General features: G+C 45.6%; 1 protein-coding gene across 1 annotated transcript; it reads right to left on the bottom strand.

Annotated features, from left to right (window-relative positions):
* Nucleotides 1-503: 503 nt before the first annotated feature.
* Nucleotides 504-4529, bottom strand: LOC144990905 (uncharacterized). Its single transcript, XM_078944093.1, has 2 exons — nucleotides 4310-4529; nucleotides 504-4064 (listed from the first exon to the last, which is right to left on the bottom strand). The coding sequence occupies exon 2, from the start codon at nucleotides 3957-3959 to the stop codon at nucleotides 2934-2936; it is 1026 nt and encodes a 341-aa protein (XP_078800219.1). The 5' UTR covers nucleotides 3960-4064; nucleotides 4310-4529; the 3' UTR covers nucleotides 504-2933.
* Between the last annotated feature and the right edge of the window lie 16502 nt (nucleotides 4530-21031).

Here is a 21031-nt window from a genome sequence, read left to right as displayed (position 1 = left end):
TCAGTTTAACCGAGACGCCCAATGCTCCAGCATCTTCTTCGCGGTAGCTGCCGTCCAGTGGACGTTTTCAGTTTGGGTCTCAAAGAAGCCGCTGACTGGGGGGATGTAATCTGTGAGTTCTTGGATGTGTTGATTCAGATGGATAAGGACGGCTTTTTCATCCGGTGAAAGGTGAGGTGAAAAACTGACGTGAGGGACGAGGATCGTGGCGTCTGGAAATCTCTGTCCTGCTACCGTCAGGGCTTTGATCATCTCTGTTACATGGGCTTTTTTGTCACTCTGAGACCTGTTGTTGATGCCGAAGGATAGCAGGAGAACCTCTGGTTCCGTCTGGAAGGTGGCCGTCTTCAGGAGAAATTCTGCATGATGCCATCTGGCGCCTGGAAAACTGTCCAATTGTACATTTCCACCTTTGAAAGGTGGAAGGCAGCTGATGTTTGAGTCTCCTATGATGACCTTCCTCTGATGCATGTGCAGGCGCCACTCTGTAAATTTGCGGGGTGTGTTGTCGTGTCGTGTTGGAGCACACACCTGCATTTCTGCTGCAGAAGTTGTCGTCGCTCAATGGCTAGTCGGGTCTGCACGCTGGATCTCAGCTTGGAGAGAGTGGCAGGGGTGAGTGTGTGGTACCCTCTGCTCTCCATGGTGCTGGTTTGAATGGGAGGAGGAGGACTCCCTTCTCTGTGGGGGCGTTGGCTTCCTTTTATCTGGCTCAGCACTGTTATCTGCTCATCTGCTGGTTCTGGTTCCAGAATGATTTCCTCTTCGGAATCAGAGTTGGTCTTCTGCATGTCGAGAACTCGTATGACACTTTCTGCTGTGGAGCTTATTTGAGAGCGATTTATGCGTGGTGGGAGAGGGATTATAGGAGAAAGACAAGATGGGGATGTGTTAGGAGAAAGTTCCATTTCACTTGCCTCTTCAAGGTCAAGCATAGGTGACCAGTCTCCCTGCTGGGGTTCTGTCTTGATCTCAACTGAAACCCGGGAGATTGGCGTAGGTGGAGGCGCTGCGTGGATTTGGGCGATCGTGGTGATCTGATGGCTGCTGCTTTGAGGTGGAGGGGGTGGCCGTGCTGCAGCTGGGCCCTGTGGTCTCGTGGAGGGAGGCTGGTTTGCTGGAGATGATGATGGAGCCAGTTCAACTACAGCATATGGGTCCTCTTAGCAGTCTGTGTAGGAAAAGAAGGAGCAGCAGCAGCAACCGCAGGAGGAGGAGGAGGAAGGGGGCTGTTTCTGTCATCCTGGCGATGATGACCGCCTGGGCCCGGTCTACAGTATCCTGTCTCAGGCGTCTGCCTAAATAACGTTTCGCCCACGTTGTGGCTATTTCAAAGGGGCCTCTCCAGTCCGGTGAGGGACACTGGGTGAGCTTTTGAATTTCAGAGTGAATGTTCTTTTGATAATGGTCTCTGAGGATGAGTATGGTAGTGAAGGCCCAATTTCTAGCATTGCGTCAATCAAAGTCTGTGTTTGTAGGTTTGGGGATGCCGGTTTAATAATTGTAGCCAGATTGTTAGTTATTCTGGCCAGGGAGGGAGGATGATCCTCTCTAGACACATTGCTAAGGTGGTGTACAGCTTTAATTAGTCTATTCATCACACGCACCTTCTCTGTGAAATCAGGGTCATTAGACTGTATCCTGTGGGGGGGGGGGCTTCATTCTTAGCACCTCCTGGTATAAACACGTAGCGGCCATTTTGGTTGGAGGGGCCGCGTGGTCTAGGTGTTGGCGCGCGTTGAGCGTCATCTTGAAATGGGTAGCGTGGCCCGCTATAGAACGGTTGGTGTTCAGGGCGACGTTTCACCTGCTGTCTGCTGTAGAAGGTCGGCTCCAAAAAATGGGCTCCCTCTCTGGTGACGACCGCATAAGATCGGCGTCCGTCTCGCCGTGGGTAGCTGGAAAAATCCGCAGCTGCCCGTCTGTTCTGTGGCCTGTCGGGTTCATAGACACGCTCCCTCCGTCTGCCTCCTCTCGACTGGACCAGTGTCCATCCGTCGTCATGTGGTCGTGGTGGCATGGCTGCCTGTGGCCTGGGTTTAGTTCGGCACGTTGCAGAAAGCACCTCCGTCACCAGTGGCTAAGAAGCTGTGCTAATACTGAGAGGCTATGCTAATAATAAACTGGGAAACGTGATTCACCGATCAGCTTCGGTTTAATAAAAAAACAATACAAACCAATGTTGCAATGTTTCGAACAAACTAAGTCTTCTTCAGGCTGGCTTGCAAACAATCAATATGAAATGTCTAATCATACGAACGAGAGTCTGCTCCGAGCGTGTGTCTTCGTGAGGTGATGAGATGTATCCCATCATGCACCTGGGTTAGGGTTAGGGGGTTAGGGTTAGGGTTAGGAATATGAAAAAAAAGAACCCCACGCTGTAAGCACGGGGCCCTGAGGCACTGGCCATTTCTGTCCCCACCATGGTTCCACCTTCATCCCCTTTGAATGAAATATTTTTCTTGTGTTCCAGGATCATCCCGCTCATGAAAAGATCGGTCTGGTGGCCGCTGCAGGTAAGTAGATTACACACGGTTAGGGTTAGAGCCATTAATTCACCTGGCTGGGGGTCAGAAATCCCAAATTAGGGTTGGGAGGGGGCAAAAATTACACACGGTTAGGGTTAGAGCAATTAATTCACCTGGCTGGGGATCAGAAATCACAAATTAGGGTTGGGGGGGGCAAAAAATACACACGGTTAGGGTTAGAGCAATTAATTCACCTGGCTGGGGATCAGAAATCACAAATTAGGGTTAGAAAATATACTCCATGGTTGGGATTAGAGCTACCTGAATGGGGATGATTGAAATGAAAGTCAGAAAACCATAATAAAACCCAAAAGAAATGACATTTTAGAATTAAACCTCAAGACTAGGTTGCTCTTTACCACCCTCTGCTGGATAAAGACAGAGGGGGCGAGGGACCTGATTGAATTACTCATTCACTCCCTCTGTCGGACCAAGAGGGAGAAACCTAGGATTCCAATATTTCAGCATCCTCATGGCCGTATCTGCTGTCCAGTTCACATTGTCCTGGTCTGTCTCCACTGGGTCATCTGAAAGGCAAATGTGGTTACACAGCTCCCCGATGTGTTCATTCAGATGATACAGGACCGCTTTTTCTTGTGGTGGCAGGCGATGTGAATAACCAATCATGGGAATAACAATATTGGCTTCTGGGAATAATTGTTCTGCCACTTCAAATGTATGAAACATCTCAATTACTGGGATGTCCTTGTCCTTATGTGTCCTCTGATGGATGCCAAAGGACAAAAGGATGGTCTTTGGCTGAGTATGGCAGGTGGCGTTCTTTAACAGGACCTCAGCATCCTGCCATGTCGCTTGAGGAAAGCTGTCCACTTGAATGTGGTCAGCTTTGAAGGATGGGAGTCTGCCAACATTAGAATCTCCCACAATGACAGTCTCCTGATGTATGTGGAGATGCCAGTCTCTGAATTTGCATGGAGTGCTGACATGTCGTGTTGGAGTGCATACCTGCACAGCTGCTGCAGAGAATGATGCAGGTCCAGCTGGGGTGGGGTGAGGAGCTTCTGTGTTCTGCTCCTGCGATGCACGCTGAGCATCTACTGGCTGCAGCTCTGGGATGAGAAATGATTTTGCTGCAGGGATGATCTTCCCTCGTGTTGGTGGAGGAGTCATCGGAGAATGATGATGAGGAGGAGGAGGAGATGCTGCAGGGGATGAACACTCTGTGTCTCCCATCTCTGTGAGTTCAAGCAGGGGTGACCAGTCCCACTCTGTGCTTTTCCTCTTGGTCTTTTTGGGGGCACGTTTACGTGCTCCTGCTGGGCTCTGTGGCCTTGGGGTTTGGGGCTGGACTGCTGGTGAAGGTGATGGAGTCAGCTCCAAGCTTAAATCCTCCTCTAGTTCCTCTATGTGCTCTGAAACAGAGGGAGGAGGAGAGGGGGGGACCGGTTCTCTTAACCTGGTGTTCAGCATTCTGTGGCAGCGGTCCAGGGTTTCCTGTTTCAGACGCGTGCCCAGGTGTCTTCTGGCCCAGCAGGTGGCGATCTCAAAAGGTCCTCTCCAACCTCCTGTGGAAAGCTGAGAGAGTCTGTTCAGCTCCACGTTGATATTGTTCTGATAATGTTCCCTCAAAATCAGGATGGTAGTAAAGCCCAGTTTTTAGCATTCCCCTGTATTAGAGTCTGTGTCTGTGAGCTGGGGGAAGCAGGTTTGATGATTGCTGTTAAATATCGGCTTATTCTGTTTAGGGTTGGAGGGTAACCTTCTTTTGACACATTCATGGAGTGATGCACTGCTTTTATCAGTCTGTTGATGACACGCACCTTCTGAGTGAAATCCGGGTCATCTGACTGCACTCTGTGGGGGGGCGCTCCAGCTGCGTCTCCCCGTGTTGTGATCCAGTGGCTGCCATATTGGTTTGCAGGTGTGGCGTAGCGTTGAAGTCTCTGAGCACGTGGCCTCTCTTCCCCGTCAGGGTAAAAGTGCCAGTGATCAGATGCTGGCGGTATGCTGCGGCGTCTTACGTGCTGCGCTCCGAAACAGCTGGGCAAGCTGGGCTCCCTAAGCAGCGGGTCCTCTCTGACGACCTCAGCATAGGAGCGTTGCGGCCTCCCTTCTGGATGACGTACAAATGTGCTCCTGTCTCGCTCAAAAACACAGCCTCTCCTACTGCTTTTCCTGGATTGGACCAGAATCCAGTCGTTTTCATGCGGCCTCGGTGGCATATTTGCACTTTCAGACTTAACTGTTATGCTCGAGCAAAAACAAAATGGAGGTCGAGTCGTGTTTTCACCGACGAATTTCGGTTTATTTTCAGGTAAAAAAGATATATATGTACAAGCCGAAGTTGCAACGTTTCGAACAATGAAAAGTCTTCATCAGGCAACGGCTTTGAATAAATTGAAAAACAATATGACAACCTGCCAATGCAGCTGCGCTCCGAGAGAGGTCCACTCCGTGTGGAGATCAGAGTCAAAAGGCCGTCTGCAGGGCGGAGCAACACCCAAAATGCACCTGGGGTCATCAGTGACCAATCAGTCCTTGTCTCCGGGCAGGATGCGCCCTCCACTGGCACGGTGGAGAATAGGAATATGCCAACTCGGAGGGTTGCATTCAATGACACTCGTGATTTTAAAATTTACATAGAACAATATTTTTTTTAGCTTATTTGAACTGTAAAACATGAAACTATATAACAAATGAAGCAAATTATCATTAAAGCATCTTAATTGAAATATCTTCCATGTACAATATACATTTGTATGAATTTTAGTGACTATTAATCTGGAAAACAGACTTTAACTTATAAAGAATTGCAGTGATTGGTGAAGTTCTCAATAAAAAGTTTTGCTGACCATCAGACCTTAATAGGAACATAAAACAGTTTAAACAATCATTTTTTCAAAAAAATTTTTAAGGTGGTTGCGTTTTTACAGCATGTCATCCTGAATGGAGTTGGAAGATCTGAGGAGAAGAGGAAGAACCTAGCAAGGAAGCAGAAGGCTCGGGCTGGTTAGGAATATGAAAAATAAGAACCCCACGCTGTAAGCACGGGGCCCTGAGGCACTGGCCATTTCTGTCCCCACCATGGTTCCACCTTCATCCCCTTTGAATGAAATGTTTTTCTTGTGTTCCAGGATCATCCCGCTCATGAAAAGATCGGTCTGGTGGCCGCTGCAGGTAAGTAGATTACACACGGTTAGGGTTAGAGCCATTAATTCACCTGGCTGGGGATCAGAAATCCCAAATTAGGGTTGGGAGGGGGCAAAAATTACAAACGGTTAGGAGTGAGAAAAATTAAGATTTCCATGCGATACGCATGGAATTCTGATGCACTGGCCTTCCCTGTCCCAAACATGGCTCCACCCTCATCTCCTCTGGAAAATGTTTATGCCCTTGTGTTTCAGGGTTCCCTTGTGCTGAGGAAACCTGTCTGGAAATCGCTGCAGGTAAGGAAGGGTTAAAAACACAGCATCGCCTTCAACCCCTAAATTGAAACGGATGAGTTCAAAGTTTTATGAATATTAGGGTTAGAATTGAGGCAAAAAATTCTTTGGTTAGGGTTAGGGATCAAAATAAACTGGTTTAGGGTTAAAAGATGTAATCATCTGGAGAGATTAGGGGTACCTGAGGGGGAATGATTAAAAGGAAAGACAAAAAGCCATGGTAAGTCCAAAAATGACATGTCAAAACATTAATATTAGAATTTGTTACTCGTTAGTACACTCTGGTGGACAAGAAGGGAGAAACTCTGGTTTGCTCTTTATATGACCTGGAGCTGTCCTGAAACAAGACAAAGGATTTTAAATTATAGATTACTAATTCAGTCTTTTCCCACCCTCTGAAACAGGTTGATGGGGGAGAATTATTTTAACCAAGGACTCCAGAGTTTCAGCATCCTCACGGCTGTGTCGGCAGTCCAGTGCACATTGTCCTGCTCTGTCTCAATGGAGTCATCTGAAAAGTAAATGTGATTAAACAGTTCTCTAATGTGTTCGTTCATATAGTCAAGGACTGCTTTTTGTTGCTGTGGTAGACGAGGTGAGTATCCGATCATAGGGATTACAATTGTGGCATCTGGAAACAGTTGTTCTGCCACTTTGAATGTTTGAAACATTTCAGTCACAGGGACATCCTTGTCCTCATGAGTCTTCTGGTGGATGCCAAAGGACAGTAAAAGGGTCCTTGGTGAGGTGTGGCAGGTGGCGTTCTTCAGAAGGAATTCCGCATCACGCCATGTGGCTTCAGGAAAGCTGTCCACCTGGATGTGGCCAGACTTAAAAGCTGGAAGTCTGCCAATGTTGGAATCCCCCATAATGACAACCTCCTGACGTATGTGAAGATGCCAGTCTAGGAGTTTGTGGGTGGTGGTGGCATGTCGCGTTGGTCTGCATACCTGCACAGCTGCTGCAGAATGTGCTGCACGTCTCGCTGGGGTGGAGTGAGGAGCTTCGCTGCTTTGCTCCTGTGACACACGCTGAGCATCTGCTGGCTGCAGCCCCAGGATGGAAGATGGTTCTGCTGCAGGAGTGGGCTTCTCTCGTGATGGAGGAGGAGTCAGTAGAGAGCTGTCCCCTTCTGTGTGTTTCTTCTTTGTCTTCTTGGGGGAACGTTTATGTGCTTCTGCTGCGCTGTGTGGTCTTATAGAGAGAGGCTGGATTGCTGCTGGTGGAGATGATGGAGCCAGCTCGAAGCTTGGTGTTCCTCTGGTTCCTCTGTGAGTTCTGCAACAGAGTGAGGAGGAGAGGGGGGGACCGGTTCTTTTAACCTGGTGGTGAGCATTCTCTGGCAGCCGTCTAGGGTCTCCTGCTTCAGACGCGTGCCCAAGTGTCTCTTTGCCCAGCAGGTGGCGATCTCGAAAGGTCCTCTCCAACCTCCTGTGGAGAGCTGAGAAAGTCTGTTCATCTCCAAGTCTATGTTATTCTGATAATGTTCCCTCAGAATCAAGATGGTGGTATAGGCCCAGTTTTCAGCATTACCCTCTATGAGACTCAATGTTTGTAAATTGGGGGAGGAGGGTTTGATGATTGCAGTTAAATTTTGACTTATCCTGGATAAGGATGGAGGATAAGCCTCTTTGGATACATTATTGAGGTGGTGCATTGCTTTGATGAGTCTATTAATGACACGCACCTTCTGTGTAAAGTCAGGGTCATCCGACTGCACTCTGTGTAGGGGAGCTCTGGTTTCCGCTCCCCGTGTTGTGACCCAGTGGCCTTCATATTGGATTGGGTATCTGTCAACCCTTTGGGGCCCCTGAGCACGCAGATTCTCCTCATCGTCAGGGTAAACACGCCAGTGGTAGGATGCTGGTGGTGTGCTGCGGCGTCGTGCGTGTTGTCGCTCGAACAGGCTGGGCTCCCTCTGCTGCTGTGGGTCCCTCCTGGCTACGTCAGCGTAGGATCGCCCCTGGATGCAGTGTGGATGACTGGATGACGTGCTGTAGTCTCGCTCGAACACGCGGCCTCTTCTTCTGCATCTCCTGGATTGGACTTGTATCCAATCGCCTTCATGTGGCCTCGGTGCCATATTAGCTCAATAAGGCTCTATCAGACGTGGCTACTAAGAAGCTAAAGCTAATACAAAATGGAGGGCCAGACGTGTTTTCACCGATGAATTTCGGTTTATTAATGGAGCGTTCAGGTTTAGGGTTAGGGTTGAGGTTTGAAGAAATACAATTGTATTTTTCTTAGCACTGGCCTGCTGTACTGAAAAAATAAAACAAAATCACTAAAGAATGTGATAAAGCGAAAATTTGACTTTTAAACAAGCCCAGCCGAGATTCGAACCCTGGTTTTCTGCATGGAGTGTAACTTCCAACACCACTATACTACCAGTCCTTACATAATCCCTTGGTGTTGGGTGGTATAAAACAGCAAAGGAGAAAAGAAGGGAATTAAAAAAAAAAAAAAAAAAAAAATTGAGTTAAAAGATTTAATGAATAATTGGGAAATAGAAAATGAATAAAATTATATTGCTTAGGATTCTAATAAACTTTCATTGTCATAGGGAATTTATGAGGAGCAATTTAGAAAAGTGCTAAAAAACATGGTAAAAACCATGCACAGAGGTTAATAGGTTAGAAACGTTAAAAAATAAGTGCTAAAATTAAGTGCTACAAATAAGTGCTAAAAAGTCAATACACATAATATCAGGCAAGTTAGAAAACACAAGTATTAAAAAGGTTAGTAAAATATTGCTGTCACTAAAAAACCATAGAACCTAATCTACAAATCCAATTAAATTCCTTTGAAAAAATAGAAAGAAAGGGGGGTTGAAAAAAAGGGGTAAAAAGTAATAAAAGAAAGAAAAAATAACAATAAAAAATAAATGGGGCAATTACATTTCTGGGGTTCCTAGAGTAAGGAAGCCAACAGTGGATGGGGTTGGGGGTCCTTAACTCCCTGAGTAGGGTTGGTAAGGGGGAGGATAAGGGAAAGAAAAGGGGGGGGGGGGGGCTAGATCCCGGTCTAGGGATGCTAGGAGGGAGAGGGGGGGTCGGATAGAACTTACGTTGTTAGTTCCCGGGCTAGGGAGGCTAACAGGGGCTAGGAATAAGGGAGAAAAGTGAATGGATATTCCCTGACTGGGGTTACTGGTGAGAGCCTACCTGGTAGGGTAGGCATCTCAGGGGAGTAAGTATGACTAGGGGGGGGATGTGGGACAAAAAAGGAAGTAAATAAACAAATAATAAATAAGTAAAGACATACAAAAGAGGAGGGGGAATATGAATGAATGTATAAATTTTAAAGTGGGCAATTAGCCTTCTTGGGTTCCTAGTGTAAAGTGGCTATGGCTGGGTGGGTGATGGGGTCCTTAACTCCCTGAATCGGGATGGTAAGGGGGAGGATCAGGGAAAGGAAAGGGGAAACTAGATCCCGGTCTAGGGATGCTAGAGAGAGAGGGGGGGGGTGGTTGGGGTTTTTTTGCTCCCCATTTAGGGATGCTAGAAGGGGGAAGGAGGAAGCCAGGGGTCCCGGTAAGTCGCAGAGAGGTCCCCCCAATGGTAGAGGAGGAATCAGAATGGGTTTTGTGTAGGTCAGGTTTGACCTCTGCATGCCCGTTCATCATGCTAGTTTCCTCCTCCACAAGCATGGTTATGCTTTGAGGGGAACCTCATCACACATCCGGAGACCCCGAGGGACGCGACTGGGGGAACAAAAAATTGGTATTAGAAATTAAGTCAACCAGGGTGAAATCCACTGAAAGGGCCTGTGTGAAATGTGCTGGGTTAAAAATAAGCTCAGAGTCAGTACCGCTCCGAGATGTAAGCCTGTCAAGGTGGGCCACGGTGGAGAGGCTCTTACCTTTTTGCCGCTGTTGGTAGTTTTTCAAGGTGCCAGATGGGGCTTGGTGTAGGTCCAGATGATGGCTTTGCCCTGAGGTGCATGCGTGATGGGTGCTGCCAGCAAAAAGCCAACCGTCTCCTGATAACTCCGTTATTGTGCTTGGATTTGAAACCAGGTGCTGGTGAAGATTCAGTGTGACTGCCAATGTCTTTAGGCAGTCTGTCACAGGAGCATTGATTTGTTAATGGGATAAAGTCCTTGAAAGTGGGGATGCGTCTCTGTTTAGAGAGGTTTCCTCAGCAGACAGGAAGAGAGTTATGGAAGAGGTATTTGTCCAGACATTGATTTTTTAGAAGATTGATGGTTTTACAAAAATAAGGCTCTACTGGCAGAGCCCCCACCATGAAAGTAACCCACTTAAAATACTTAAAAAATGTTAAAAACAGTTCCAAATGAAACTGCAAAAAAGTTACAAAAAGGTTCTCCCAAAAGAGACTAAAAAACAATTAAAACCTTTATTAAAAAAAAAGGTTAAAAAGGCTTACATTTCGGAGCAGCTTTGTGAACCCTACGTTTCGCAACGTGTGTTGCTTCCTCAGGGGTTGCTGACTCTGAGCTATCTACTTTCTTATATAGAGCTTGGAGTGATTGGCTAATAGTCCACAGCTGGCTGGGAGACAACCCAGGTGGGTATCAGGAATGAAAATAAATAAACAAAAGAATTGCAAATAAAATACAGTACAGCGGCACTGGCTGGGTTAGGGTTGGGTTAAGGTTGAGGTTTGAAGAAATACAATTGTATTTTTCTTAGCACTGGCCTGCTGTACTGAAAAAATAAAACAAAATCACTAAAGAATGTGATAAAGCGAAAATTTGACTTTTAAACAAGGGTTAGGGTTAGGGTTAGGGTTAGGTTTTTGCGACAGTTTCGCGAAGCGAAACTGGAGCCCCAAAGAGGTCAGCCTGGCGGCCTTGAGATCTCTAGGGGGTGGGGGTTGCACACTCACTCCTGTTCAGTCGAGGTAACGGACAGCCACAGGTGCCTCGTCAGTAGTGTATGGTGTCTGGTGATTTGAGATGTGCTGTGTGGTGTTTGGGCCCAGCAATCGCCAGTATCTCCCTTATGTATGTACTTGGGTACTTTGTAAGTGACCCTGTGAATGTCAGTGCCTATTGGAGTGAAATTTGGGAAGTTACTGTGGTTAGGGTTAGAAAAGGGATAAAGGGTTAGGGTTAGGGTTAGGGGTTAGGGTTAGGGGTTAGGGGTTAGGGTTAGGGGTTAGGGTTAGGGTTAGGGGAAGTCGACTGAAAATGGGTTAGGGTTAGGGGTTAGGGTTAGGGTTAGGGTTAGGGCGAATGGTTGTAGCCCCCCTTCCGCGGGAGTTGGGTGGTGCGCGGTCCATCCCAAAGCGGGTATCGCTGCTATGACCCCTCTGATATTTTGGGAAGGTTTTTTTCCTCCCCCTCTGCGGACGGACAAGTGTCCACTCCCCGTCCATTTGATAGATTTTTTTATTTTTTTATTTCCGGTTCGCCTTTGTTATTATAATTTAATAAGGCGTGTGTGGAAAGGTTCTTTTTGTTTGTTTTTATGTTATTTAAGTGTTTTTGGTTTTTTATATTTTTTGTGAAATAAAATAAACCAATTTGAAAAGAAATGTTTTTTTTAAAAAAAGAAAGAAAAAACACAAGTGTTCAAAAGAAACACGTGTTCAAAAGAAAAAGAGCAAAAAAGCAAAAAAATGCGTGCTACAGTGGCAACGTTTCGACCTCTAATAAGGTCTTCTTCAGGCCTATACAGCACGCAAATCACTGTGGCTAAATTGGCTGGCACTTGTGGAGATGTTGTCCCTACGAAGAGCAGAGCAGAAATGAGCTCTGTTCAGCCTGTCCCAATATATAGCCTCCTGGCTCCACCCCCTTGTATTTTCCCCATTTTCTTTTTTCCAATTTCTTTTTATTTATACCCTTTATTTTAAAGTTGTTTTTTAAGTTATTTAATGCATGAATCAATTGCCAAATTCAATTTTAACCATTTAAAACATAAATTTACCTAATATTTATTACTTTTAGTGAAAATTCATAATGATTTTAATTATATTTTAGAAAATGTTTCTTATGCCAACTTTTATAGCCCTATGCATTTATATGTGTTTAATTTTTGGATCTTATTTTTGTATTGTGTATAATGAATTTACATAAAATAACATATTTTGAAATTAGGGTTAGGGTTAGGGTTAGGGGTTAGGGTTAGGGTTAGGGTTGGGGTTAGGGTTAGGGTTAGGGTTAGGGTTGGGGTTAGGGTTGGGGTTAGGGGTTAGGGTTAGGGTTAGGTTAAGGTTAGGTTAGGGTTAGGGTTGGGTTAGGGTTAGGGTTAGGGTTAGGGGTTAGGGTTAGGGTTAGGGGTTATGGGTTAGGGTTAGGGGTTGGGGTTAGGGTTAGGGTTAGGGTTAGGGGGTTAGGGTTAGGGTTAGGGTTAGGGGTTAAAGATTAGAAATTCACCGCCAAAGGCGGTGAACCTCAAGTGCTCGGGCCTTCCCTCCGTCCAGAAAACCAGAGTCATCCGCCCCACACTCAAAAATTAGAATATATGGACTTACATGATCAAAAATTAGGCTCTCATCGTCCTGGATAACTTGTATTTTCAATTTTTTTCCTCTTCCTTTTTCTTTTCAGGAACATTTCCTCTATTTCCTCAGGTAAGTAGCCTTGTCTTTTCTTTGCAGGATGACCTTCAGGCTCCTCCTGGAATCACTTGTTGCCCAGAATAATGCGCGATATTTCGGACTTTCTGGTCCTTCTTCAGGTGCTGAACTGAGCAATCTTTGTTTGTATATCCCTTGTACATGAGCGCTTGGATGGAATAAAAATCCTTTGTCCATAAATCCTGGTCTGATTGCCTTCTGTGTTATTGTGCCTCCGTATGACAGGGCTGCAAGGTGAGTGAGTGAGTTGAGAGAAGCAGGTCCTGTTAAATAGAGCAGGTGGGCGGAGTTAGCCTTTGTTTTGCTCCTGAATGGCTGTGGATCCATGCTTTTCCGAAATTGTCCGTAGCTTTATGGCTCTTTGAATTATAGTCTCACTTATTGTTTTTAGGAGTGGGAGCACACCCCCCCTCACCAAGATGAGGTCCAAACAGGTAAGGAAATCACCCAGCTTGTACAAACAATTTTTCTTTTTCCTCTTCAGTCATTTGTCCTCCAAAAATCCTCTCAGAATAGGTTTTTCTCACTTCTTCACTGAGGTTAGGTTTAGGGCTAGGTGACTTGAAGGCATGTGCAGTCCAAAACATCATGTCTGCGAAAAGATCTTTTCTTCTACAGCATGGCAGGAAGTGGGGCTTCAAACCCCGGCACCAGACTGACAAAGGGGCACTGGCTTGTCAGGGGTTAAAGATTAGAAATTCACCGCCAAAGGCGGTGAACCTCAAGTGCTCGGGCCTTCCCTCCGTCCAGAAAACCAGAGTCATCCGCCCCACACTCAAAAATTAGAATATATGGACTTACATGATCAAAAATTAGGCTCTCATCGTCCTGGATAACTTGTATTTTCAATTTTTTTCCTCTTCCTTTTTCTTTTCAGGAACATTTCCTCTATTTCCTCAGGTAAGTAGCCTTGTCTTTTCTTTGCAGGATGACCTTCAGGCTCCTCCTGGAATCACTTGTTGCCCAGAATAATGCGCGATATTTCGGACTTTCTGGTCCTTCTTCAGGTGCTGAACTGAGCAATCTTTGTTTGTATATCCCTTGTACATGAGCGCTTGGATGGAATAAAAATCCTTTGTCCATAAATCCTGGTCTGATTGCCTTCTGTGTTATTGTGCCTCCGTATGACAGGGCTGCAAGGTGAGTGAGTGAGTTGAGAGAAGCAGGTCCTGTTAAATAGAGCAGGTGGGCGGAGTTAGCCTTTGTTTTGCTCCTGAATGGCTGTGGATCCATGCTTTTCCGAAATTGTCCGTAGCTTTATGGCTCTTTGAATTATAGTCTCACTTATTGTTTTTAGGAGTGGGAGCACACCCCCCCTCACCAAGATGAGGTCCAAACAGGTAAGGAAATCACCCAGCTTGTACAAACAATTTTTCTTTTTCCTCTTCAGTCATTTGTCCTCCAAAAATCCTCTCAGAATAGGTTTTTCTCACTTCTTCACTGAGGTTAGGTTTAGGGCTAGGTGACTTGAAGGCATGTGCAGTCCAAAACATCATGTCTGCGAAAAGATCTTTTCTTCTACAGCATGGCAGGAAGTGGGGCTTCAAACCCCGGCACCAGACTGACAAAGGGGCACTGGCTTGTCAGGGGTTAAAGATTAGAAATTCACCGCCAAAGGCGGTGAACCTCAAGTGCTCGGGCCTTCCCTCCGTCCAGAAAACCAGAGTCATCCGCCCCACACTCAAAAATTAGAATATATGGACTTACATGATCAAAAATTAGGCTCTCATCGTCCTGGATAACTTGTATTTTCAATTTTTTTCCTCTTCCTTTTTCTTTTCAGGAACATTTCCTCTATTTCCTCAGGTAAGTAGCCTTGTCTTTTCTTTGCAGGATGACCTTCAGGCTCCTCCTGGAATCACTTGTTGCCCAGAATAATGCGCGATATTTCGGACTTTCTGGTCCTTCTTCAGGTGCTGAACTGAGCAATCTTTGTTTGTATATCCCTTGTACATGAGCGCTTGGATGGAATAAAAATCCTTTGTCCATAAATCCTGGTCTGATTGCCTTCTGTGTTATTGTGCCTCCGTATGACAGGGCTGCAAGGTGAGTGAGTGAGTTGAGAGAAGCAGGTCCTGTTAAATAGAGCAGGTGGGCGGAGTTAGCCTTTGTTTTGCTCCTGAATGGCTGTGGATCCATGCTTTTCCGAAATTGTCCGTAGCTTTATGGCTCTTTGAATTATAGTCTCACTTATTGTTTTTAGGAGTGGGAGCACACCCCCCCTCACCAAGATGAGGTCCAAACAGGTAAGGAAATCACCCAGCTTGTACAAACAATTTTTCTTTTTCCTCTTCAGTCATTTGTCCTCCAAAAATCCTCTCAGAATAGGTTTTTCTCACTTCTTCACTGAGGTTAGGTTTAGGGCTAGGTGACTTGAAGGCATGTACAGTCCAAAACATCATGTCTGCGAAAAGATCTTTTCTTCTACAGCATGGCAGGAAGTGGGGCTTCAAACCCCGGCACCAGACTGACAAAGGGGCACTGGCTTGTCAGGGGTTAAAGATTAGAAATTCACCGCCAAAGGCGGTGAACCTCAAGTGCTCGGGCCTTCCCTCCGTCCAGAAAACCAGAGTCATCCGCCCCACACTCAAAAATTAGAATATATGGACTTACATGATCAAAAATTAGGCTCTCATCGTCCTGGATAACTTGTATTTTCAATTTTTTTCCTCTTCCTTTTTCTTTTCAGGAACATTTCCTCTATTTCCTCAGGTAAGTAGCCTTGTCTTTTCTTTGCAGGATGACCTTCAGGCTCCTCCTGGAATCACTTGTTGCCCAGAATAATGCGCGATATTTCGGACTTTCTGGTCCTTCTTCAGGTGCTGAACTGAGCAATCTTTGTTTGTATATCCCTTGTACATGAGCGCTTGGATGGAATAAAAATCCTTTGTCCATAAATCCTGGTCTGATTGCCTTCTGTGTTATTGTGCCTCCGTATGACAGGGCTGCAAGGTGAGTGAGTGAGTTGAGAGAAGCAGGTCCTGTTAAATAGAGCAGGTGGGCGGAGTTAGCCTTTGTTTTGCTCCTGAATGGCTGTGGATCCATGCTTTTCCGAAATTGTCCGTAGCTTTATGGCTCTTTGAATTATAGTCTCACTTATTGTTTTTAGGAGTGGGAGCACACCCCCCCTCACCAAGATGAGGTCCAAACAGGTAAGGAAATCACCCAGCTTGTACAAACAATTTTTCTTTTTCCTCTTCAGTCATTTGTCCTCCAAAAATCCTCTCAGAATAGGTTTTTCTCACTTCTTCACTGAGGTTAGGTTTAGGGCTAGGTGACTTGAAGGCATGTACAGTCCAAAACATCATGTCTGCGAAAAGATCTTTTCTTCTACAGCATGGCAGGAAGTGGGGCTTCAAACCCCGGCACCAGACTGACAAAGGGGCACTGGCTTGTCAGGGGTTAAAGATTAGAAATTCACCGCCAAAGGCGGTGAACCTCAAGTGCTCGGGCCTTCCCTCCGTCCAGAAAACCAGAGTCATCCGCCCCACACTCAAAAATTAGAATATATGGACTTACATGATCAAAAATTAGGCTCTCATCGTCCTGGATAACTTGTATTTTCAATTTTTTTCCTCTTCCTTTTTCTTTTCAGGAACATTTCCTCTATTTCCTCAGGTAAGTAGCCTTGTCTTTTCTTTGCAGGATGACCTTCAGGCTCCTCCTGGAATCACTTGTTGCCCAGAATAATGCGCGATATTTCGGACTTTCTGGTCCTTCTTCAGGTGCTGAACTGAGCAATCTTTGTTTGTATATCCCTTGTACATGAGCGCTTGGATGGAATAAAAATCCTTTGTCCATAAATCCTGGTCTGATTGCCTTCTGTGTTATTGTGCCTCCGTATGACAGGGCTGCAAGGTGAGTGAGTGAGTTGAGAGAAGCAGGTCCTGTTAAATAGAGCAGGTGGGCGGAGTTAGCCTTTGTTTTGCTCCTGAATGGCTGTGGATCCATGCTTTTCCGAAATTGTCCGTAGCTTTATGGCTCTTTGAATTATAGTCTCACTTATTGTTTTTAGGAGTGGGAGCACACCCCCCCTCACCAAGATGAGGTCCAAACAGGTAAGGAAATCACCCAGCTTGTACAAACAATTTTTCTTTTTCCTCTTCAGTCATTTGTCCTCCAAAAATCCTCTCAGAATAGGTTTTTCTCACTTCTTCACTGAGGTTAGGTTTAGGGCTAGGTGACTTGAAGGCATGTGCAGTCCAAAACATCATGTCTGCGAAAAGATCTTTTCTTCTACAGCATGGCAGGAAGTGGGGCTTCAAACCCCGGCACCAGACTGACAAAGGGGCACTGGCTTGTCAGGGGTTAAAGATTAGAAATTCACCGCCAAAGGCGGTGAACCTCAAGTGCTCGGGCCTTCCCTCCGTCCAGAAAACCAGAGTCATCCGCCCCACACTCAAAAATTAGAATATATGGACTTACATGATCAAAAATTAGGCTCTCATCGTCCTGGATAACTTGTATTTTCAATTTTTTTCCCTCTTCCTTTTTCTTTTCAGGAACATTTCCTCTATTTCCTCAGGTAAGTAGCCTTGTCTTTTCTTTGCAGGATGACCTTCAGGCTCCTCCTGGAATCACTTGTTGCCCAGAATAATGCGCGATATTTCGGACTTTCTGGTCCTTCTTCAGGTGCTGAACTGAGCAATCTTTGTTTGTATATCCCTTGTACATGAGCGCTTGGATGGAATAAAAATCCTTTGTCCATAAATCCTGGTCTGATTGCCTTCTGTGTTATTGTGCCTCCGTATGACAGGGCTGCAAGGTGAGTGAGTGAGTTGAGAGAAGCAGGTCCTGTTAAATAGAGCAGGTGGGCGGAGTTAGCCTTTGTTTTGCTCCTGAATGGCTGTGGATCCATGCTTTTCCGAAATTGTCCGTAGCTTTATGGCTCTTTGAATTATAGTCTCACTTATTGTTTTTAGGAGTGGGAGCACACCCCCCCTCACCAAGATGAGGTCCAAACAGGTAAGGAAATCACCCAGCTTGTACAAACAATTTTTCTTTTTCCTCTTCAGTCATTTGTCCTCCAAAAATCCTCTCAGAATAGGTTTTTCTCACTTCTTCACTGAGGTTAGGTTTAGGGCTAGGTGACTTGAAGGCATGTACAGTCCAAAACATCATGTCTGCGAAAAGATCTTTTCTTCTACAGCATGGCAGGAAGTGGGGCTTCAAACCCCGGCACCAGACTGACAAAGGGGCACTGGCTTGTCAGGGGTTAAAGATTAGAAATTCACCGCCAAAGGCGGTGAACCTCAAGTGCTCGGGCCTTCCCTCCGTCCAGAAAACCAGAGTCATCCGCCCCACACTCAAAAATTAGAATATATGGACTTACATGATCAAAAATTAGGCTCTCATCGTCCTGGATAACTTGTATTTTCAATTTTTTTCCTCTTCCTTTTTCTTTTCAGGAACATTTCCTCTATTTCCTCAGGTAAGTAGCCTTGTCTTTTCTTTGCAGGATGACCTTCAGGCTCCTCCTGGAATCACTTGTTGCCCAGAATAATGCGCGATATTTCGGACTTTCTGGTCCTTCTTCAGGTGCTGAACTGAGCAATCTTTGTTTGTATATCCCTTGTACATGAGCGCTTGGATGGAATAAAAATCCTTTGTCCATAAATCCTGGTCTGATTGCCTTCTGTGTTATTGTGCCTCCGTATGACAGGGCTGCAAGGTGAGTGAGTGAGTTGAGAGAAGCAGGTCCTGTTAAATAGAGCAGGTGGGCGGAGTTAGCCTTTGTTTTGCTCCTGAATGGCTGTGGATCCATGCTTTTCCGAAATTGTCCGTAGCTTTATGGCTCTTTGAATTATAGTCTCACTTATTGTTTTTAGGAGTGGGAGCACACCCCCCCTCACCAAGATGAGGTCCAAACAGGTAAGGAAATCACCCAGCTTGTACAAACAATTTTTCTTTTTCCTCTTCAGTCATTTGTCCTCCAAAAATCCTCTCAGAATAGGTTTTTCTCACTTCTTCACTGAGGTTAGGTTTAGGGCTAGGTGACTTGAAGGCATGTGCAGTCCAAAACATCATGTCTGCGAAAAGATCTTTTCTTCTACAGCATGGCAGGAAGTGGGGCTTCAAACCCCGGCACCAGACTGACAAAGGGGCACTGGCTTGTCAGGGGTTAAAGATTAGAAATTCACCGCCAAAGGCGGTGAACCTCAAGTGCTCGGGCCTTCCCTCCGTCCAGAAAACCAGAGTCATCCGCCCCACACTCAAAAATTAGAATATATGGACTTACATGATCAAAAATTAGGCTCTCATCGTCCTGGATAACTTGTATTTTCAATTTTTTTCCCTCTTCCTTTTTCTTTTCAGGAACATTTCCTCTATTTCCTCAGGTAAGTAGCCTTGTCTTTTCTTTGCAGGATGACCTTCAGGCTCCTCCTGGAATCACTTGTTGCCCAGAATAATGCGCGATATTTCGGACTTTCTGGTCCTTCTTCAGGTGCTGAACTGAGCAATCTTTGTTTGTATATCCCTTGTACATGAGCGCTTGGATGGAATAAAAATCCTTTGTCCATAAATCCTGGTCTGATTGCCTTCTGTGTTATTGTGCCTCCGTATGACAGGGCTGCAAGGTGAGTGAGTGAGTTGAGAGAAGCAGGTCCTGTTAAATAGAGCAGGTGGGCGGAGTTAGCCTTTGTTTTGCTCCTGAATGGCTGTGGATCCATGCTTTTCCGAAATTGTCCGTAGCTTTATGGCTCTTTGAATTATAGTCTCACTTATTGTTTTTAGGAGTGGGAGCACACCCCCCCTCACCAAGATGAGGTCCAAACAGGTAAGGAAATCACCCAGCTTGTACAAACAATTTTTCTTTTTCCTCTTCAGTCATTTGTCCTCCAAAAATCCTCTCAGAATAGGTTTTTCTCACTTCTTCACTGAGGTTAGGTTTAGGGCTAGGTGACTTGAAGGCATGTACAGTCCAAAACATCATGTCTGCGAAAAGATCTTTTCTTCTACAGCATGGCAGGAAGTGGGGCTTCAAACCCCGGCACCAGACTGACAAAGGGGCACTGGCTTGTCAGGGGTTAAAGATTAGAAATTCACCGCCAAAGGCGGTGAACCTCAAGTGCTCGGGCCTTCCCTCCGTCCAGAAAACCAGAGTCATCCGCCCCACACTCAAAAATTAGAATATATGGACTTACATGATCAAAAATTAGGCTCTCATCGTCCTGGATAACTTGTATTTTCAATTTTTTTCCTCTTCCTTTTTCTTTTCAGGAACATTTCCTCTATTTCCTCAGGTAAGTAGCCTTGTCTTTTCTTTGCAGGATGACCTTCAGGCTCCTCCTGGAATCACTTGTTGCCCAGAATAATGCGCGATATTTCGGACTTTCTGGTCCTTCTTCAGGTGCTGAACTGAGCAATCTTTGTTTGTATATCCCTTGTACATGAGCGCTTGGATGGAATAAAAATCCTTTGTCCATAAATCCTGGTCTGATTGCCTTCTGTGTTATTGTGCCTCCGTATGACAGGGCTGCAAGGTGAGTGAGTGAGTTGAGAGAAGCAGGTCCTGTTAAATAGAGCAGGTGGGCGGAGTTAGCCTTTGTTTTGCTCCTGAATGGCTGTGGATCCATGCTTTTCCGAAATTGTCCGTAGCTTTATGGCTCTTTGAATTATAGTCTCACTTATTGTTTTTAGGAGTGGGAGCACACCCCCCCTCACCAAGATGAGGTCCAAACAGGTAAGGAAATCACCCAGCTTGTACAAACAATTTTTCTTTTTCCTCTTCAGTCATTTGTCCTCCAAAAATCCTCTCAGAATAGGTTTTTCTCACTTCTTCACTGAGGTTAGGTTTAGGGCTAGGTGACTTGAAGGCATGTACAGTCCAAAACATCATGTCTGCGAAAAGATCTTTTCTTCTACAGCATGGCAGGAAGTGGGGCTTCAAACCCCGGCACCAGACTGACAAAGGGGCACTGGCTTGTCAGGGGTTAAAGATTAGAAATTCACCGCCAAAGGCGGTGAACCTCAAGTGCTCGGGCCTTCCCTCCGTCCAGAAAACCAGAGTCATCCGCCCCACACTCAAAAATTAGAATATATGGACTTACATGATCAAAAATTAGGCTCTCATCGTCCTGGATAACTTGTATTTTCAATTTTTTTCCCTCTTCCTTTTTCTTTTCAGGAACATTTCCTCTATTTCCTCAGGTAAGTAGCCTTGTCTTTTCTTTGCAGGATGACCTTCAGGCTCCTCCTGGAATCACTTGTTGCCCAGAATAATGCGCGATATTTCGGACTTTCTGGTCCTTCTTCAGGTGCTGAACTGAGCAATCTTTGTTTGTATATCCCTTGTACATGAGCGCTTGGATGGAATAAAAATCCTTTGTCCATAAATCCTGGTCTGATTGCCTTCTGTGTTATTGTGCCTCCGTATGACAGGGCTGCAAGGTGAGTGAGTGAGTTGAGAGAAGCAGGTCCTGTTAAATAGAGCAGGTGGGCGGAGTTAGCCTTTGTTTTGCTCCTGAATGGCTGTGGATCCATGCTTTTCCGAAATTGTCCGTAGCTTTATGGCTCTTTGAATTATAGTCTCACTTATTGTTTTTAGGAG

Source organism: Oryzias latipes, chromosome 3 (assembly GCF_053564925.1).
Source record: "Oryzias latipes strain Hd-rR chromosome 3, Olatipes_Hd-rR_3.1".
Classification (NCBI taxonomy): domain Eukaryota; kingdom Metazoa; phylum Chordata; class Actinopteri; order Beloniformes; family Adrianichthyidae; genus Oryzias; species Oryzias latipes.
This window is presented reverse-complemented; position numbering and strand designations above follow the sequence as displayed.